Raw genomic sequence first — 23,076 nt, forward strand, 5'->3', positions numbered from 1 at the left:
ATGCTTCAACATCTGTGTGCATGTAAGTGTGTACGCCATTCCAACGCATACTCTCCCAAAGGGATTGTAGCATTGTCCAAATAAATCATCCTCAGCTGGGCAGACGCACCACACATGAGGAAACAGGGGGATGAAAGAAGAAAAAAAAAAAAAAACCCAGAAAGAATACAAAAAACCAATGTAAATAAGCTGAATCAAAGAAAAGCAGCGGAGGAAAGATGCGACGATAAAGCTAGTATAGTTCCAAACGGATGCAAAGTGTGCAGCAGTGCAGTTTCAAATTAAGTCGGAGGTGTAATGTGTGATCAGCATTTCCTTTGTGTCGCTGAACGTTCAGACGGGGATATCCGCAGTACAAGGAGAGTCAAAACAGAAGCAGCAAGAAATGAGGAGATGGGCAGACGGCTGGCGGCCGTATTGTCGCGGCCAGGGGTAAAACAAGACAGTCCCCATGATGCCTTTAAAGGTGCTGTATGTAGGAATTCTGTTCCCAGTAATCATAACATGGATTTGAATGACACCAGACATTAAGGAATCATGTTCTTTTAAAATACTGATATCACCAGTTGCTTTTCCATTGGACATCTGCGCAAAACTTTACCGATATTTGCTAAATATCGAAAAAACAGAAGTGCGTAATGTCGGTTTTTCCATTAAATCACAAATGCGATGATTTGTTTATTTATTATCGCGAGATGACATGAGAAGTCATTCCTAAAACATGACAACGAACGTAAATATGGTGTTGATTTACAGATATATTCATTATTATTATTATTATTATTATTATTATTATTATATATTACCCATCTACCTCATACTAAATTAAATAGATGATTGGGTTTCCTGGTGTGTCCACATATACCGCGACATGCTTCTTCTTCTTCTTCGCTTGTTGTAATGTACGTCAACATCTGTTTTTTTAATTCACCTGACTCTAGTTGTTAAAAAAGGTCTTTCCATTGCAGTTTTGTGTGATATACTATTTGCGCTACACCCGAAAAACCACCTCTTGCTAGCGCAAAAACTTTTAATTGAAAAATGAGATGTTAAAAAATCTAAAAGGCCTCTTATTATTCCCAAATACATTGTGACAAAGTAGTCGCCTTTCCATTGGACATCTGTGCAAAACTTTACCGATATTTACTAAATATCAAAAAAAAAAAGAAGTGCATAATGTCAGTTTTTCCATTAAATCACAAATGCGATGATTTGTTTATTTATTATCGTGAGAGCACATGAGAAGTCATTCCATAAACATTGCGACAAATGTAAATATGGTGTTGATTTACAGATATATTCATTATTATTATTATTATTATTATTATTATTATTATTATTATTATTATTATTATTATTATTATTATTATTATATTACCCCTCTATCTCATACTAAATTTAAAAAATGATTGGGTTTCCTGGTGTGTCCACAGATACCGTGACATGTTTCTTCTTCTTCTTCTTCGCTTGTTGAAACGTACGTCAGCATCCGTTTTTTTAATTCACCTGACTCTAGTTGCGAAAAAAGGTCTTTCCATTGCAGTTTTGTGTGATATACCATTTGCGCTATGCCCGAAAAACCACCTCTTGCCAGCGCAAAAACTTTTGATCAAAAAATGAGACTTTTGGCGAAATATTTTTATGCACAAGTTATATTTGTGCAATTTTAGGGTCAATGGAAAAGCAGCTAGTGAGAAACAAAACAAGGAGGAGATGCTTTTGAGAGTGGAGAATAATTTGAAGACCAATGCCGGTTTAATTTAAGGCTCATTTACCTTTTCCCAACCTCCTGAATATTTGCAAACTTTCATTGGAGCAGGCAGGACGTTTGTCTTGGCCTCATATATTATTCATATGTATAAGTCTAGTGATGATTTTTTTTAATGAAATTTATGGTGTGGTGGCAAGGATTAGTGGAAACGCTGGTAGTAGACGCTCATGCTGGATCTGGCAACCCCTAGTCTGGGGGGAGGCGGAGGGGATACCACGCTCTACTGTATTCATCATATTTTAACCCTTTCATGCATGAATTATGAGAACCTTAATCAAGACTTTTTTTTTCCCTGACTGTTTTCATTCCTCTTTAGGCATGAAAAAAAAAAACAATGTGATTTAATTTTTTTTTTAAATCAACCTGTTTTTCACGGAGTTACAAAAATGTCCTCTCAGCTACACCATGAAGTTTATTCTTGAAGCAAAGAAACATGTATTTAAAACCAAATATCATAAAGTGATATGAAAACAGTGAAATGAAACCATGTTTAATGCAGCTAATCTGATGTTTTCTCACATTTTAACATATTGTAATACTAATTATTACTCACTTCATCGAGATAATGTGCAAAAAATAAATATTAACAATTGATTTCCACTCAAGAACCAATCAAGAACAGCAAAGTTACAATAATGGTATGAATTGCAGTTTATGAGATGATGCATAAGTGTCCACTGTGTTGGTTGATATGGAACTAAAACAACAAAACCCATGAATATACAAGATTAAAGCTGTAGAGTAGCTGTCCACTGTAGTGACCACTATGCATGAAAGGGTTAAAGTGGTTTTAATGGTACTTTACTGTGTTTCACGGGTATTCTAATTTATATTTTACTTGCACTGTTTTATTCGTTTTTCGCAATGTAAAGTTGCTACTTTACAGTGTTACATGTACCCCATGTGTCTCCCCCTACCTCCCCCCTCTCCCCCAGTCTCTCTCTATCTCTATCGCTCTCTCTTTTCTCCTCCTTTACTCTCTCTCTTTTACCCCAACTGGTCAAGGCAGACGGCCATCCTTTAGGAGTCTGGGTCTGCTCCAGGTTTCCGCTGTTAAAGGGAAGTTTTTCCTCACCACTGTCACCAGTCACAAGTGTTTGCTCCTGGAGGATTCTGTTGGGTTTCTGTAAATTTGATTTGATTTTGATTTGATTTGATAAAGCACTTTGTATTTTGTATTTGTATTTATTTATTTAGCGTAATAAAAACAGTGCAGGGAGGGAACGAAGCCCAAAGGGCTTGTACAGAGTTCCACTCCCATCATCTACTATAAATAAGAAATAGAACGTACAAACATAAGAAAACAATAATTAAACAACAAATAACAATATAGAAAACACTGAAAAAGTCAGGACAGGAGATGTTTTTTCAGTGAGTTTTTGAAAGATGTAAATGACAATATAGACTTCAGAGACATGTGTAGATTGTTCCACAATTTAGGACCTCTAAATAAAATATTAAATTGATGACCAGATGTTCGACAGAAGGGTAAATGAAGATTGTCGCTATGTCTAGTTGAGTATAAATGTAAATCGAATGAAAAACTAAAAAAATTATGAAAAGTGTCCGGAAGATCTTGCTTATTATTGATAAACTTGTGCACAAATAAACATGAGTGATAAACACTGAGTTCATGAACGGGTAGTATTGAATATTTCCTAAAAATTGGTCCAGATGGTTCGTATGTACTAGACAGTGAGATTGTTCTCAGGAATCTCTTCTGGATTATCAAGAGTTTGCTAAGAGAAGTTGGATAAGTTCCTGACCAGACAATATTGCAATAATTCATATATGGAAACAGAAAACTATTATACAAAGTCAAGTGAGCAGAGCGATGAATCGGGACAGACTTTTCTCAGTATACCAAGCATCTTCATTGATCTTTTGCATACATGATTGATACGGCTATTCCAATTAAGACTTTCATCCAGAACAACACCGAAAAATGTGGTGTGAGGTACTTGACGGATTTCAGTTCCATTAATTAATATTTTTGCTTCTTCTTTTGTGTAGGATTTATTTTTGTTGCAGAAGATCATGAAGTTACTTTTTTTTTATATTGAGTGTTAATTTATTAATCTGGAACCAATTAGAAACAGTTTGTAATTCATTATTTACCGATGCAATAAGAGACTTAATGTCATCATGAGCGGCTGTAAGACAAGTGTCATCAGCAAATAATAAGGGAAGAAGATTATTGCAAGACATGGGCAACTCATTAATATAAATTAAGACTCTGTCTGTGAAAAGTGCTGTGAAAAGTGCTCTATAAATAAAATTTACTTACTTACTTTACAGCAGGGGTGTCAAACTCATTTTAGTTCAGGAGCCACATTCACCCCAATAAGATCTCAAGTGGGCCAGACCAGTGAAATAATAATAGTGACAAAAGTAAAATTAAATTATGTTATTGTTTACATCTATAAAGTTTCCTTAAAAATCTGAATAACATGGACAACTTGAAATGTCTTAAGAAAAACAGGTGCAATTTTAACAATATTCTGCCTCAGTTTATCATTTACACATGTCCATTACAATTTACTTTACATTTACAAAAACACAAAATATTTACTAACAGGCAGAATATTGGTAAAATTGCACTTAAATCTCTTAAGATTGTTCATATTTATTCAGGTTTTTCACATTTTTTTGAAAAAGGAAAGTTTGTTGATGTAAACATTTACATGTAATTTTACTTTTTACCTCCGCCAAGGAGGTTATGTTTTTGCCAGGGTTTGTTTGTTTGTCTGTCTGTTAGTGTGCAACATAACTCAAAAAGTTATGGACAGATTTTGATGAAATTTTCAGGGTTTGTTGGAAATGGGATAAGGAAGAAATGATTAAATTTTGGTGGTAATCGGGGGTGGGGGGGCCCACGGGGGGGCGCAAACCAGAAAATTTCATCAAAATCTGTCCATAACTTTTTGAGTTATGTTGCACACTAACGGACAGACAAACAAACAAACAAACAAACAAACCCTGGCAAAAACATAACCTCCTTGGCGTGGGGGGGGCCCATGGGGGGGGGGGGGGGGGGCACTGATCAGCCTTGGCGGAGGTCTGCGCTCTCCGAGTGCTTCTAGTTTTACACTAAAACAACAAGAAAATTTGCAATAATTATTATTTATAAGTTACTATGATAGTATTTTACTGGATTGACCTACTTGAGATTATATTTGTCTTTATGTGGAGCCTGAATTACAATGATTTTGACACCACTGATTGTTAATATCTTCAGTGTAATTATTGCATTTCGCAAATTCATCCCACGGGCCAGATCTGACCCTCTGGCGGGCCGGGTTTGGCCCCCGGGCCGCATGTTTGACACCTGTGCTTTACAGTATTTTGGATGTGGTTGCAGTACCAGTTTTGGCCACAATCCTACATACGGCACCTTTAACATATAATCAAGTCAGCTGATTCCTCTCAGTATTATTCTTCATCTCTTGCTCTCTTTCAGTAAAACCTGTTAATGCATGCACAGAGAGGCTGCGTATGCATCGGATCATAAAGGCTCAGGAGGTGTTTGATGCGATGCACTACATACTTATCTGGTAGTAATGCGTTTGTGTTGAGCGGCGCTACCTGGGATTGAACCATCACTGCAGCTGGAAAAAGGCCTGGCCGGACCAGATGTTTGCTAAGTCTTTGACACTGAACTCTTTATCCTGAGCAGAGTTGCTGATTAGAATGTGCCAGTACCTCCTGTCCTCATGTAATAATGCACTGACCCTTGAGCCCGGTCACTCCAGTCTGGTCTGGTTTGACCAACAGCAGATGGTTGGAAGTGGAGTTATGTAGCGCTGTGCAGACTACATCTCAGGGAGGTTGTTCGACAAGTAAATTTTACAATCCAGCAGTGTGAATGAAGAAAAGAAAAAAAAAAAAAAAAAACAGAGGCAGAGGATGTATTACAACACAAGTGGAGTCGTCGCACATAGCCAGAGCCATTCTTCACACTTCATTTTACTTCCTGGAATAGAGGAGGCGGGGGTGGGGTGGGGTGGGGGGGGACTCTGGGGCTTGTTTGTATTTCTTTAAAGTAATCACAACCGTCTTGGGTGGCACTAATCCAAGGAGAGCAGCGACAGTGTCTTTTTGAGAGTGTCAAGGGGAAACTTTTTTTTATTTATTTTTTTTTCCGTCATTTGCACATGGGGAAGGGAGCCCCAGTATTAAAATGCCTAAATCCCCACAAAGGAAAACACCACAAAGAATGAAGTCAGTCTGCCTTATAGAACGATCCAAAGCTTCATCAGAACCTGACATTTTCAGCATCTGGTTGCCAGTTTGGAGGATGCTGTTGTTTGACCCGGTGAGGGAGGCTTTGAATAATGCAAAGCGCAGATAGTGAACGGTATAGAGTAGTGGCCAATGGCAGGTCTATTCCAACACATTATGTCCTGAGTCAGACTAAAAGCAGAATTGTTTTTTTTTTTAACCCATAAAGACCCAAGTGCTACGTTTGTGGCAGTTCACAATGATTTTTTTTCTCTATTTCTACCTTTTTAAACTGATTTATCACCATTTTTAAAATATTATCCTCTGTATTTTGCATTTTTTGGGGTAAATCATGTATTTTCCTATATTTAATTCACAAATCATGGAGATGTTCATGAAAATTCAGAGTAGATTCTAAGTTAATTATATCAAAATAGAGAAAAATGAAGAAAAAGTGACTTTTTCAGCAAAGATATAGGCTAACTGAATGTAAAAACAAGCATCTCCATCCACTGTCATTGATCAAACTCCATTGGTTTTACTGGTGAATCAATGTTGTAGATGACAGTGTTTCTACAGTAATTATGGAGCCTCTGAACGTCCAAATGGGTCATATCTGATGACCATGAAAAGATGACAAACTGTATTTTACACCAATTATTTGCATGTATTGATAGGACCCAATGCTACTTTTGTGGCAGTTCCCAAATTATTATTATTTTTTTTTTTTCTCGATTTCTACCTTTTTTAACTGATTTATCACCATTTTTAAAAAAAATATTATCCCCTGTATTTTGTATTTTTTTGGTGTAAATCATGTATTTTCCTATATTTAAATCACAGATCATGTAGATTTTCATGAAAATTCAGAGCGAATTCTAAATTAATTCTAACAAAATATAGTAAAAATGAAGAAAAAATGACTTTTTCAGCAAAGATATTGCTTACTGAATATAAAAACAAGTGTCTCCATCCACTGTCATTGATCCAACTCCATGGGTTTTACTGGTGAATCAATGTTGTAGAAGATGACAGTGTTTCCACGGTAACTACGGAGCCTCTGGGCGTCCAAATGGGTCATATCTGATGACTATTAAAAAAGAAAACAAACTGTATTTTACACCAATTATTTACATGTATTGATAGGATTAGTGGATCAACAGATGTTAAACAGTTTATATCAGTATTTTGCGTTTTTTTTTTGTGTAAATCATGTATTTTCTTATATTTAATTCACACATCATGCAGATGTTCATGAAAATTCAGAGTAAATTCTAAGTTAATTATATCAAAATAGAGAAAAATGAAGAAAAAGTGACTTTTTCAGCAAAGATATAGGCTAACTGAATATAAAAACAAGCATCTCCATCCACTGTCATTGATCAAACTCCATGGGTTTTACTGGTGAATCAATGTTGTAGATGACAGTGTTTCCACGGTAACTATGGAGCCTCTGAACATCCAAATGGGTCATATCTGATGACCATGAAAAGATGACAAACTGTATTTTACACCAATTATTTACATGTATTGATAGGATTAGTGGATCAACAGATGTTAAACAGTTTATATCTGTATTGTGCATTTTTTGGTGTAAATCATGTATTTTCCTATATTTAATTCACAGATAATGCAGATGTTCATGAAAATTCAGAGTAAATTCTAAGTTAATTATATCACAATAGACTAAAAATGAAGAAAATATGACTTTTTCAGCAAAGATATTGCTAACTGAATATAAAAACAAGTGTGTCCATCCACTGTCATTGATCCAACTCCATGGGTTTTATTGGTGAATCAATGTTGTAGAAGATGACGGTGTTTCCATGGTAACTATGGAGCCTCTGAGCATCCAAATGGGTCTTATCTGATGACCATGAAAAGATATTTTACACCAGTTACTTACATGTATTGATAGGATAATTGGATCATGGATATTTAATTCACAGATCATGTAGATGTTCATGAAAATTCAGGGTAAATTCTAAGTTAATTATATCAAAACGGAGAAAAATAAAGAAAAAGTGGCTTTTTCAGCAAATATATTGCTAACTGAATATAAAACCAAATGTGTCCATCCACTGTCATTGATCTGCCTCTCCATATCAGACAGGCCTCCTCTCTGTCTGTTTTTAAATCCCTTCTTAAAACCCATCTTCTGTCCTTGGCTTTTGAAACCGTGTGAGATGTTTGAATGTATTATTTTTATTCTGTTGTTTTATTTGACACTGGTTTATTGTTCTTATTTTTTTGTTGTTTTTAATTTGTACAGCTTTTTATGTTTTTTTTAATGTATTCTTGTATTTTGTTCTTTTACTTTGGTTTCATTTACTCTTCTGTAGAGCACTGTTTTCTTTTTTGTGGTACAGTTCTATGTCTTTTAATCTATTCTTGTATTTTATTCTTTTATTTAGGTTTTATTTATTCTTCTGCACAGCAATTTGGTCCACTGCGGTTGTTTTAAAGTGCTTTACAAATAAAAGTTGGATTGGAATGGATTGAAACTCCATGGGTTTTACTGGACAATCAACATTATTGAAGATGAAGGTGTTTCCACGGTAACTACGGAGCCTCTGGGCATCCAAATGGGTCATATCTGATGACCATGAAAAGATGACAAACTGTATTTTACACCAATTATTTACATGTATTGATAGGACCCAGTGCTACTTTTGTGGCAGTTCCCAAATGATTTTTTTTTTCTTGATTTCTGCCTTTTTAAACTGATTTATCACCATTTTTTTTCATATTATCCTCTGTATTTTGCTTTTTTTTATGTGAATCATGTGTTTTCCTATATTTAATTCACAGATCATGTAGATGTTCATGAAAATTCAGAGTAAATTCTAAATTAATTATCTCAAAGTAGAGTAAAAAGGAAGAAAAAGTGACTTTTTCAGCAAAGATATTGCTAACTGAATGTAAAAACAAGTGTGTCCATCCACTGTCATTGATCCAACTCCATGGGTTTTACTGGTGAATCAATGTTGTAGAAGATGACGGTGTTTCCACGGTAACTACGGAGCCTCTGGGCGTCCAAATGGGTCATATCTGATGACCATGAAAAGATATTTTATACCAATTACTTACACGTATTGATTGGATTAGTGGATCAACAGGTATTAAACCGTTTATATCAGTATTTTGCATTTTTTTTGGTGTAAATTATGTATTTTCCTATATTTAATTCACAGATCATGTAGATGTTCATGAAAACTCAGAGTAAATTCTAAGTTAAGTGAGTTTTACTGGTGAATCAATGTTGTAGAAGATGACGGTGTTTCCATGGTAACTACAGAGCCTCTGGGCGTCCAAATGGGTCATATCTGATGACCATGAAAAGATGACAAACTGTATTTTACACCAATTATTTACATGTATTGATAGAACCCAGTGCTACTTTTGTGGCAGTTCCCAACTGATTTTTTTTTTTTTCTCGATTTCTGCCTTTTTAAACTGATTTATCACCATTTTTTTAATATTATCCTCTGTATTTTGTATTTTTTTGGTGTAAATCATGTATTTTCCTATATTTAATTCACAGATCATGCAGATGTTCATGAAAATTCAGAGTAAATTCTAAGTTAATTATATCACAATAGACTAAAGATGAAGAAAAAATGACTTTTTCAGCAAAGTTATTGCCAACTGAATATAAAAACAAGTGTCTCCATTCACTGTCATTGATCCAACTCCATGGGTTTTACTGGTGAATCAATGTTGTAGAAGATGACGGTGTTTCCACGGTAACTATGGAACCTCTGGGCATCCAAATGGATCATATCTGATGACTATGAAAAGATGACAAACTGTATTTTGCACCAATTATTTACATGTATTGATAGAATTAGTGGGTCATTGATCCAAATCCATGGGTTTTACTGGTGAATCAATGTTGTAGAAGATGACGGTGTTTCCACGGTAACTACAGAGCCTCTGGGCGTCCAAATGGGTCATATCTGATGACCATGAAAAGATATTTTATACCAATTACTTACACGTATTGATTGGATTAGTGGATCAACAGGTATTAAACCGTTTATATCAGTATTTTGCATTTTTTTTGGTGTAAATTATGTATTTTCCTATATTTAATTCACAGATCATGTAGATGTTCATGAAAACTCAGAGTAAATTCTAAGTTAAGTGAGTTTTACTGGTGAATCAATGTTGTAGAAGATGACGGTGTTTCCATGGTAACTACAGAGCCTCTGGGCGTCCAAATGGGTCATATCTGATGACCATGAAAAGATGACAAACTGTATTTTACACCAATTATTTACATGTATTGATAGAACCCAGTGCTACTTTTGTGGCAGTTCCCAACTGATTTTTTTTTTTTTCTCGATTTCTGCCTTTTTAAACTGATTTATCACCATTTTTTTAATATTATCCTCTGTATTTTGTATTTTTTTGGTGTAAATCATGTATTTTCCTATATTTAATTCACAGATCATGCAGATGTTCATGAAAATTCAGAGTAAATTCTAAGTTAATTATATCACAATAGACTAAAGATGAAGAAAAAATGACTTTTTCAGCAAAGTTATTGCCAACTGAATATAAAAACAAGTGTCTCCATTCACTGTCATTGATCCAACTCCATGGGTTTTACTGGTGAATCTATGTTGTAGAAGATGACGGTGTTTCCACGGTAACTATGGAACCTCTGGGCATCCAAATGGATCATATCTGATGACTATGAAAAGATGACAAACTGTATTTTGCACCAATTATTTACATGTATTGATAGAATTAGTGGGTCATTGATCCAAATCCATGGGTTTTACTGGTGAATCAATGTTGTAGAAGATGACGGTGTTTCCACAGTAACTACAGAGCCTCTGGGCGTCCAAATGGGTCATATCTGATGACCATGAAAAGATATTTTATACCAATTACTTACACGTATTGATTGGATTAGTGGATCAACAGGTATTAAACCGTTTATATCAGTATTTTGCATTTTTTTTGGTGTAAATTATGTATTTTCCTATATTTAATTCACAGATCATGTAGATGTTCATGAAAACTCAGAGTAAATTCTAAGTTAAGTGAGTTTTACTGGTGAATCAATGTTGTAGAAGATGACGGTGTTTCCATGGTAACTACAGAGCCTCTGGGCGTCCAAATGGGTCATATCTGATGACCATGAAAAGATGACAAACTGTATTTTACACCAATTATTTACATGTATTGATAGAACCCAGTGCTACTTTTGTGGCAGTTCCCAAAGGATTTTTTTTTTTTTTCTCGATTTCTGCCTTTTTAAACTGATTTATCACCATTTTTTTAATATTATCCTCTGTATTTTGTATTTTTTTGGTGTAAATCATGTATTTTCCTATATTTAATTCACAGATCATGCAGATGTTCATGAAAATTCAGAGTAAATTCTAAGTTAATTATATCACAATAGACTAAAGATGAAGAAAAAATGACTTTTTCAGCAAAGTTATTGCCAACTGAATATAAAAACAAGTGTCTCCATTCACTGTCATTGATCCAACTCCATGGGTTTTACTGGTGAATCAATGTTGTAGAAGATGACGGTGTTTCCACGGTAACTATGGAACCTCTGGGCATCCAAATGGATCATATCTGATGACTATGAAAAGATGACAAACTGTATTTTGCACCAATTATTTACATGTATTGATAGAATTAGTGGGTCATTGATCCAAATCCATGGGTTTTACTGGTGAATCAATGTTGTAGAAGATGACAGTGTCTCCACGGTAACTACAGAGCCTCTGGGCGTCCAAATGGGTCATATCTGATGACCGTGAAAAGATATTTTACACCAATTACTTACACGTATTGATTGGATTAGTGGATCTACAGGTATTGAACCTTTTTTATCTGTAGATGGTTTGTGTCGCCGGTGGCTGTTTGGGTCTCTATGGGTTAAAATGAAAGAATTAAAGATGTTCAAGGCTCACCGGACAGTCGATTGGTACACAAGGTCTTCACGTCTGCGGTAGTCCTCCATGTGAGAGTAATTGGTATTAAACATAGCATCGTAGGTGAAGATTTTCTGCTTGATGGTACCTCCATCTGTGACCTGTAAAAGCAAAAAGGAAAAAAAAAAAAAAGAGAGAGAGAGAGAGAGAGAGAGAGAGAGTGAACATTTATGAGAAGATTTCCGTAATGATAGATGGGACGGGGCCAACCTTTTAACCTCCAGATCTTCTTCTACTCATAAACTGTTATCCCGTGGCCCAGAGTGTAATGCTCCTGCCTGCAATTACCTCATTGATTCATTCACAGCCATGATAAGCTCATTTCGTATAATGTCTAAAAGCAAGGGCAGAAAAGGGACTGAAAACGCGCTGACATGATAACATCAACAAGACAATCTCTTAGGCGGCTGGCGGCATGTGTTCGCGCACACGGTTAAGTCTTAATAAAGACTGACACAGTACGGTGTTCTGTATGTGTCAAGCAGTCTGCCTTCTGCAGAGGTAATGGCTTGTGACGAGATACTGCAGAGGTACGGGGATAGGATATTCAAAACACTGGTCTCATCTTTTTTTTTTTTTTTTTTGCTGGGTACGGTAAATGATGGAGTAGTTCTTTCCTTTCTAATATTCACAGGAGTGTTAAAGTCACTTAGCATTTGAATGACTGTGATTTCTCCTCTCCTCAGAAGCCACAGACAGCCATAAAGGAAAAGGGGTGACAGGATTTTAATGGAGCCACTAATACTGCTTTGAAGACGGAAATTGTTGGTGGGTCGGGAATCTCTCTCCCGTTTTGCCGGTGAAGATGCTATCATTCTGATCCGGTCCAATCCCCTCAGTGAGGTAAACAACGTCAAAGCATTTTCATGATTAGTCTGTATAATGTATAATGTACACATGCGCCGGTGAAGAGACAAAGCTAAATTGCATTTATAAGGGCAAACAATTGTTCTCTGTGAACGTGGAGTTGCTCGTATAACCTTTTGCCTCTAGAGAAAGCACACGCCGCCTCAGGCTTAGTTTGCTAAGTGGTTCCGCGCAGGGAGTTGACAACACCGAAACCAAAAAAGAAAAAGTGGAGAAATAAATTACTTTTTCACCTGTGACCAATAAAAAAAGACATTCTGATGATTTTTTTTTTCTCCCCCAAATTTGAAATATTAAAGGTCAACACGGTAGCACACTGTAAAAAAAAAAAAAAAAAAAAAAAGTCTGGAGTAGAGAAGAAGGAAATGTAATGAATGTGATAGAAAATAAAAAGATGGAAAAGGCAAGGGTGTCAAACTCATGTTCTTTCAGGTTCCACATTCAGCCCGATTTGATCTCCAGTGGGTCGGACCAGTAAAATAATAACATCATAACCTATAAATAATGACAACTCCAAATTTTTGTCTTTGTTTTAGTGCAAAAAAACCCTATTACATTATGAATACACTTACTTTTATAAACTATCCAAATAAGATGTAAATAACCTGATTTCTTAAGAAAAAAAAAGTGTAATTTTAACAATATTCTGCCTCAACTTATCATTTCTACATGTGCATTATGGATCGGATCTACAAAGACACTAAGCACTTAGTAACAGGCAGAAAATTGTTAAAATTGTGCTTAATTTTCTTTAGACATTTCAGGTTGCTCATGTTTGTTCAGGTTATTCACATTTTATTGTTACAGGATAGTTTGTGGAATGTAAATATTTTCATAATTTAATGTTATTTTTTGCACTAAAACAAAGACAGAAATTTGAAGTTGTCAATATTTAGTGTAATATGGAGTCATTATTTTTTGTAGGTTATTATGCTACACTGTAAAAAAAAAAAAAAAAAAAAAAAAAAAGGAAAAGAAAACGCTAATATTCCGGCAGGGGTGCCGAAATAATACTGTTAAATAACGGAAAATAACCATCTCATAAAAATACGGTCATTTTCCATAATTAAAATACAGTTTTTTTGCCCTAACTTTAAGTGAGATTTTGCTTTTTTTTTTTTTAACTTTTTAATGTTTAATAAAGAATATTTACATGTATTAAAACATTCAAATTACCTATAAATATATGTATAAATAATTTTCAATGAGACTAAGTTGTACGATCCACTGATAAAAACTGTATTTGGACAGTTTATCAGTGCTTATACATGTTATACATTCACAAAAATACATTTATTCAACATTTTTATTGTGAAACCTCCTGTAATTACACAAAATATTTGTCAATTAACAAACAAGTCTTGTTAAATTTGCAGAACAAATACTTATTTTACGGTTAATTGTCAGTAATTTTATCTCATTTTATTATTATTGCTTTTTTACAGTATTAAACTTTAAATTAACAGTTTAATCTCATAAATAGAAAAGAAATATTTGTGAAATTATGATACATTTGCCAATATATTTTAACTGCATTTTTCTGTGAAAAAAGAAAAAAATTCTTTTAAAAAATGGAAATTTTCTGGTTATTCACAGTTACAGTTTTTTCATGTTATTTTACATTTGACGTGTAAACTCAAAGTCTATTTTTGTCATTTCGTTGATATTTTCCTGTATCTAAAAAATAAAGGAAGAATCTGTAAAATAAACAATGAAAATTCTGTTAAATTACAGATTTTTTTTTTTTTTTTACAGTGTAGGTGAAACTTCCTTTGAGCACTACTTCTTTTTGAGCATGTGTTTCTTAAATTTTGTATTACCATTTGGGCATTAAAAAAAAAAATAAATAAATAAAAAAAAGTTTTCACATCCTTGTCAAGGACCTGAGAGTATTATGGCCATCTGCTCATTTTTAATATCAGCTCAGGGGTGTAGACACCAAGCACTGATATGGCTTCATTCTGAGCCGCAGAACGAGGGAAGGCAACAGGAAAAGGTCAGCCACTAAAAGCAAAGCCATGTTTGAAAATTGTACTTTCCAACCAGTCAGACTTGTGCCGCACTGTAGTTACAATAATGGACCTTTTAGAAACATCACCATAGGGAGTCAAGAAACCCGTCTATCTGACAAGGCTGTAAAACACCTTATGTGAAAACAGGTTGACAGAGTTTAAAAAGAATACCGTCCCTTTTATTTTTGATATATGACACCTGCGTAGCGAAGCTGAAAGGTAGCACTTTTTTTTACTGGATTAATAATGAGATGTCTGCGAGACATAAAGTGATACACGTTCCATATTAGTACAGTATGAGGCGAGCGTTCATAAAGATAAATTATGCAGCAAAACTGTCAATGAAATTGTAATGGTTCATTTCCAGTTACTTGCCTCCATCTCTCTCAAACACAGACAGAACGCTTGGTGAAGCACCTACTGAATCAAATCAAACCTATTTTCATTCTACGAAAGCACTTCTCTCATCTCTGTTAGTAGTTTCCAAAAAAACCTATCTGGCTATTTTCCTTGTCAGTTGTAGAATAATTTCCTCCCATAAAACAACTGAAGTCGGTTCTATCGTTTTTACTCAATCAACAGTCTTTCACAGTAACGTTCAAAGTCAAATTTAGCTTTAATTTTGCATAATCTGCATGTAATGCCAACTTCAAACTTTGCTTCACCATTCCAGGATGGGATGGTTTTATGATTGATTAAATAAAAGACCAAAAACGACACTGAATGAGAACTTTTCAGGAAAACAGAAATCAGTAGCTCCATTTCTTAAAGGTCTCATACTTGACTAAACCCACTTTTATTAGTATTTGGTTCATTTATTTGTGTATTTGGATCCTAATAGTTCCAAAAGTTTGAATTTCAACCCTCCAGGTGCGGCAAAGCTATCTTTATATTCATTCCGGCAAAAATCAAGTGGATTTCCACAACCTGTTTAAATTCCCTCTTAATTTGTTGCGTCTATAACTAGTTATGTCACAACATTTGCACATGGGTGTTTCTATGAAACTGGCTACATTTTGGTACCTGGCACTTTTCCAGCTTTTTAGATCCAGAAATATATCTATCTGGCTATTTTCCTGGTCAGTTGTAGAATAATTTCCTCCAATAAAACTGAAGTCGGTTCTATCGCTTTTACTCAATCAACAGTCTTTTACAATAACGTTCAGTCAAAGTCAAAATTAGCTTTAGTTTTGCATAATTTACATGTAATGCCAACTTCAAACTTTGCTTCACCATTCCAGGATGGGATGGTTTTATGACTGATTAAATAAAAGACCAAAAACGACACTGAATGAGAACTTTTCAGGAAAACAGAAATCAGTAGCTCCATTTCTTAAAGGTCTCATACTTGACTAAACCTACTTTTATTAGTCTTTGGTTCATTTATTTGTGTATTTGGACCCTAATAATTCCAAAAGTTTGAATTTCAACCCTTCAGGTGCGGCAAAGCTACCTTTATATTCATTTTGGCAAAAGTCGAGTGGATTTCTACAACCTGTTTTAATTCCCTCTTAATTTGTTGTGTCTATAACGAGTTACGTCACAACATTTGCACATGGGTGCTTCTATGAAACTGGGTACATTTTGGTACCTGGCACTTTTTCAGCTTTTTAGACCCAATAATAAAAGAGAAATTTAGACATATTTCCCCCCGGGATGTACTTGATGATGACCTCAGATAAATGAAAAAAAAATTATACTCTTGCTCTGAACCATCTCAAAATTAATGAACTGTTAATAAAATATAGGGGCCAAAAATAGGATCTAAATTGGGACATGAAAAACTACCGAGGTGTCAGTGCATTTGATCTGAAAACATGACTGTAAATGGTCTTATACAGCACTATTAATAAAGACACTGTGTTAAATTTGATGATCTTAGTGTTTTTTCTAATCCAGACATGCAGGTTTTTCATGAATCTCAGTCTCATTCCAGGTTTTGTATGTAACCCATCGTGTCCACTTGCGTTACACGCAGAACCTGCCCAGTTAAAAGCAATATAAATCACAAATGATTGCACTGGTCAACAACAAATTTATTGTTGAAGTTTTTTGAGCTGATTTAGGATAATTTTGGTGTGCTGAATCCAAAAATCACATTAATTTTGCTCAATCAGGTCAACTTTCTGAACTATGCTACATATTGGCTTTTTAACATTTTTGCTTACATTTATGGGCATTTTCACATCATATGATACAAAATTCTTTCATATTTCTTGCAATAAACGAGTTCTGAAGATTTTACTTGTGCCAATTTATGACTAATGTTTTTTTTTTTTTTTTGTTAATATTACAGGTGAATGAAATGGCTTCGACTAGAAGATCTTGCAAAAATAAGCCTGACGTATTCTGCTACATCTGCGGTGAATACACCATTGTACCTAACAGGAATCAAGTGATCAAATTATTTTTTTTTTTCTCTTAAAACCTATTTTGGGTGAGGACTATATAAAAAATCAACTGATAAAGTCACAAAAATGTAATCAATTTTGTGAGAAGATCAAATTTTTCAGAATCAAATTAGTAAAAAAAAACCTGACCTGATTGAGAAAAACAATGTCATTTTTTGGATTTAGTGGTGCAAAATGGTCCTAATTCAGTTGAAAAAACCTAGACAACTTGCAAAAAACATTTTTTTGTAACCCAGTGTTATGCAACAGCGATCACTTTTGTGAAACACTCTGCCTAGTAACGCAGGTAAACAAACAACTACCCCTGTCTGATGAAGGAATTATCTAAAATAGTTATTTGTTGAAGACAGTATGAACCTTTACCAGATTTCAATAACATATTATTCTTTATTTCTGAGTGAGGTTATATTTAGTGGCCAAAAGATGACTTAAAATATTGGTGCTTGTAAAAAATGAATAAAATTTGGCGTTGCAGAATCCTAATACTGCTGCTCCTGCTTTTAAAAACATTAGGCTGGAAAGAAACAAGTGAGAAATAATGACATCATACTGTATCTGCCATTATGGAGTTTTATACTGTACCCTTCAAGATGAAAGCCTCTATATTGAATTACTTCCAACACTGAAGCATATTTGAAAAACGTGTATAGACCTCGAATAACCTACACATGGCTTTTCACCACAAATGCAACACAGTGATCTTAAGAATTTTCAGCCAACATTTATACAATATGACTTAAGTATGGTAATGGAGTTCTTTCAATAGAAAATAAATATATAAAAATAAAGAAGTAAGGTTACATTTTCTCTATCTGCCCTCTAAAGCCTTGAACATATTTATCAACTGCGAGTTAATATCGCTAAATACCTTCAGCAATTCCGCTAATAACCAAGATCAACACGTTTTGAATGGTTTGTTTAGAAATGTATGAACTCAAAGTTGAACTGCAAGGTTAAATATTGAGCTATTTCTTCTGATGTATAACTTGGATCTCTCTTCCTCTTGAAAATAATGAATAATCATGGGTTGTTTGAGCAAACTGAATAATACAAATGTGGTACTATAGAAACAAGGCTTTCGATGCAGTGGTTCTCAACCTTTTTTGGTTCGTAACCCCATTTTAACGTCACACATTTCCGGCAATATCCATAAATTAATTGTTCGTGTCGGAGATTTTTAATAGCGTATATTTCACCCCATAAAGATTAAAAATCATGTTTGAACATTAAAGTTTGCACTAAAATACACTTTTGATGTACTTTTATTAACATTAGGGTCTAAACTTTGAGCAAAAGTTGAAAAAAACATCCACTGTCCTGATTTATTATATTTTTATAGTAGATGAATATTAATATAATTTTTTCAACCCATGGGCGGGCTGATAGGGCTAAAGAGGTTTAAACACTGATATGAGTCATATCAGAATGTATGGACAATATGTCTGATTACACTGGTCAACAACAAATTTATTGTTGAAGTTTTTTGAGCTGATTCAGGATAATGTTGGTGTGCTGAATCCAAAAATCACATTCATTTTACTCAATCAGGTCAACTTTCTGAACTATGCTACATATTGACTTTTTAACATTTTTGCTTACATTTATGGGCATTTTCACATCATATGATACAAAATTCTTTCATATTTCTTGCAATAAATGAGTTCTGAAGATTTTACTTTTGCCAATTTCTGATTAATGTTTTTTTTTTAATATTACAGGTGAATGAAATGGCTTCGACAAGAAGATCTTGCAAAAATAAGCCTGACGTATTCTGCTACATTTGCGGTGAATACACCATTGTACCTAACAGGAATCAAGTCACAAGTTTCATAAAGTGTGCTTACCAATCTTATTTTGGTATTAATGATCATATTTTGTGAGAAGATCACATTTTTCAAAATCAAATTAGCAAAAAAACCTGACCTGATCGAGAAAAACAGATGTCATTTTTGGATTTAGCGGTGCAAAATGGTCCTAATTCAGTTGAAAAAACCTAGACAACTTGCAAAAAAACACTGAAAACACTAAAAACATTCCAGACCGTGTAAATGCTTGACTTTTAAGTGCAGTTTAACAATGCTGGTAACTCCATACTTACTCCTAGTGCAGGTCTTTGTCATGATAGTGACCCCTTATTATTTCTAGTGCACTGGCAATGACTGAGAAGGGATTATTTTATGTAGTTTGTTGTTTGCTGTTTTTTTTTTTTTTTCCCCATGGTGCTAGCTGCATTTAACCCTTTCATGCGCAGTGGTCACTCCAGTGGAAAGTTATTCTACAGCTGTTCTCTTGTATATTCATGGATTTTTGTTGTTCTTTTCGTTGTCGTTGGGTTTTTTTTTGTTTGTTTTTTTTTTAGACATATCTTTACTAAAGTTTTAAGACACTCCATATCTTTTCTGACATGAATTGGTATCATTATGTAGATCTCTCCTGAGCATAAACCCCCCAGAATCACAAATCCTCCCCATAGTTTTCACACAATTTATCAGTAAATACATATTTCTGTGCATCAAAAATTAAACGTGTGGTGTCCAGCTGAGTGCACATTTTTGCCACTTTATGAAAAATAGGTTTCATAAGAAATTGTTTTCATTTTTTTTTTTTTTTTTATGTATTTTTTTACATTTTTAAAATTATTTTTATTTTATTTATATATCTTTTTTTTTTTTTTTTTCCCAGAAGAAAATTTTCAATCGCATTGTTTTTTTCATGCCTAAAGAGGAATAAAAACACTCAGGAAAAAAATTTGATTAAGGTTCTCATAATTCGTGCATGAAAGGGTTAATTTACACCCATGCTTACTTAAGATTTCTTTAATGACCATTCAGCACTGCACTTGTATTATATTGAGAAAACTTCAATAAAAAGATCTTGATAAAAAAAAACAAAAAACATTGGAGGCATCTTATATGATTTACATCTCCATAACTAACACTGGTATCTATGATACACTCTAAAAAATGATTAATGGGGTTAGTAAGTTAAGCTTAAAATCAAGAGCTTTCTCTGCTTAAAAAAATTAAGTTTGTTACATGTACACATTTAAATCAGATGATAAGTTATTTTATTAAGTTGGTCTAAATGAAAAACGAGGAAAACACTCTTAACTTAATAACATACTGATTTTGAACAGACATTTCTGCCTTTAACTTAACAAAGAAATATATTAAGTTAGTACAGCTTAAAAATCTTGTAAGCTTCCTCTAAAAGCTGAGTACAAAGCTGACGAGCCTGGACATGTTTTGCTGACAGACCACGCCTTCCACAAGAAAAGGAGGGAAGCACAGAAAAAAAAGGGAGAAACATGAGTTTGCACAGAACTGCACCAAACTTTAAGGCTTGATAGAATTTAGCTTTGTTTCTGCAACAGTAGTTTTAATTATTCAAGGACTGAATAATACACATTTTGCTCCTTTCTAATTTAAAATTGTAGTATATATTGTCGCGTATTTGCTGCATTGCATTGTGGGTATTGGGTATATTGTTGAAAACGTGTTCTTTTATGTGCAGGGGTTCAGCAGGGTTGTGATGTTGGTGTTAATTTTGAGTTAATGTGTGCACGCTAATGTTTACTGGCTTTTTTGTGTTTATTTTTTTAAAGTTTTATAGAACTGCACCATGAGTCAGAGCCATAGGCCAAACAGTGCCTTTCCTGTTTATTGTTGGTTGCAGTTATACAGCTTAATGTAACTCCCCACTGCTTAACAAATATAAATTAATATCTGCGAGAACATGAGAACAATAGTACTGTGTACATTTGAGATATTAACATGCACACAAATTTAATAAGCTAGTTGTGCAGAGAATTAAACGGGTCAGTCATATAATTGGAATTTCCATGTGGAATTTCTTCTGATGTACAGAAATAAGTTAGACCAACTCAAAAAAATTAAAGAAACTACTTGTATGAACATTTTTGAGTAGAATAAAAGTAAAACAATAAGTCAATATAACTAAATGGAGTAGTTTTTACACAATTAAAATTAAGTTGGTTCGACTTAATTAAGCTCGTAGAGTAAAAAGCAAATCATGTTGTTTGTACTAAAGTAATAGAGTTTACTTAACTAGAGAAGTCTTGTGGCATTTAAGCAATTTGCCAAGTTGAAATAACTTAAAAAGATGAATGGAAATTGTTACCTCAATTTTTTTTTACGTTGAGCCTATTAATCATTTATTAGAGTGTAGAAGCTGCTGCACCACACATATGATGCCTAAAATGGAGGTATTAGGTAACCCTAATATTTTGCACTTTGATGCACATGTTTTTTTTTTTTTTTTTTTGCCTCGTGCACTGCAGCTAACTTTGGATGTTTCATCCTTAGGCAACATTGCACTGACACATCCCTTTAATTCTGGCCTGAAAACTTCACCTTGTTAACAGCTCGAAGAAATGTGTTATCTGCGTCTTAACATAGCTAATGCTACAAAAAAAAAAAAAAAAGCATCAGTGTTTGGTTTAATACTCTAAAACTAAACATAAAAATAAGAAGAAGAAGAAGAAGAAGAAGAAGAAGAAGAAGAAGAAGAAGAAGAAGAAGAAAAAAAAGAGGTTTTGATTCTAACATTAAGCCAGTTTACATATTTAAAGCCCAGTTCCTCAGTGGAGTTTTGCAAAAGCACCAGCCTTAGCTCCTCTGAGTATTGCATTGCTGTAATTACACTTGGAGATAAATTTCTGAGTTACTTTTAACAAGGTTAGCTGAAGGTAGTTCATCATACTTCTTATGTGTGTTGCTCAAGTCTGAAGTGGCACAGGTCTTTATAGGACATACCCCACCCACTGAATGTGCTTTAGCCTTCTAGTTTTCAAGGCTGAATTTCTTTTTTCCTTTTTTTTTTTTTTTTTTTTTTTTAATAACTTATCTTGTCCAGAATCATAACAACAGAATGGTAGTCTGGCTGCATTTTGGTGCTGAACAAATTTGCTTTGCCAAGGGAAACTTTATAAAGTATCTGAAGCTCCTCTTGATATTCTACTGTCTTTATTAGGAGTTTTGTTGAACCACATTTCAATGCCGGACCTGACATGGGTGGGGGGGTGGGGGGGGGATAAGAAAGAAGAAGGTGGCGAAGACCCTCATAAGAAAATACACTGGTCTACAATTTTTTAGAAATGATTTGCTTCAGAGATTAAATGTGCTAAATGTTGCGTATTTTAATAAGATTAATTGGAAAACTAGAAGCACTCGGAGAGCGCAGACCTGCGCCAAGGCTGATCAGTGGCCCCCCCCCGTGGGCCCCCCCCACGCCAAGGAGGTTATGTTTTTGCCAGGGTTTGTTTGTTTGTTTGTCTGTCTGTCTGTTTGTCTGTCCATTAGTGTGCAACATAACTCAAAAAGTTATGGACAGATTTTGATGAAATTTTCTGGTCTGCGCCCCCCCCCCTCAATTTTTTTTTACGTTGAGCCTATTAATCATTTTTTAGAGTGTAGAAGCTGCTGCACCACACATATGATGCCTAAAATGGAGGTATTAGGTAACCCTAATATTTTGCACTTTGATGCACGTTTTTTTTTTTTTTTTTTTTTTGCCTCGTGCACTGACTAGAAGCACTCGGAGAGCGCAGACCTGCGCCAAGGCTGATCAGTGGCCCCCCCCCCCCCGTGGGCCCCCCCACGCCAAGGAGGTTATGTTTTTGCCAGGGTTTGTTTGTTTGTTTGTCTGTCTGTCTGTTTGTCTGTCCATTAGTGTGCAACATAACTCAAAAAGTTATGGACAGATTTTGATGAAATTTTCTGGTCTGCGCCCCCCCGTGGGCCCCCCCACCCCCGATCACCACCAAAATTTAATCATTTCTTCCTTATCCCATTTCCAACAAACCCTGAAAA

At 34.5% G+C, this 23,076-nt stretch overlaps 1 protein-coding gene across 1 annotated transcript in view; it reads right to left on the minus strand.

Moving 5' to 3' along the window:
• The window catches only part of igsf21a (immunoglobin superfamily, member 21a), a 747,424-nt gene that overhangs the window by 358,509 nt on the left and 365,839 nt on the right, over positions 1 to 23,076 (minus strand). Inside the window, exon 3 of the mRNA XM_030134531.1 lies at positions 11,935 to 12,056. Within this exon, the coding sequence (XP_029990391.1) occupies positions 11,935 to 12,056 (122 nt within the window). The remainder of the gene's footprint in view (positions 1 to 11,934; positions 12,057 to 23,076) is intronic.

This window comes from Sphaeramia orbicularis, chromosome 5 (assembly GCF_902148855.1).
Source record: "Sphaeramia orbicularis chromosome 5, fSphaOr1.1, whole genome shotgun sequence".
NCBI lineage: Eukaryota > Metazoa > Chordata > Actinopteri > Kurtiformes > Apogonidae > Sphaeramia > Sphaeramia orbicularis.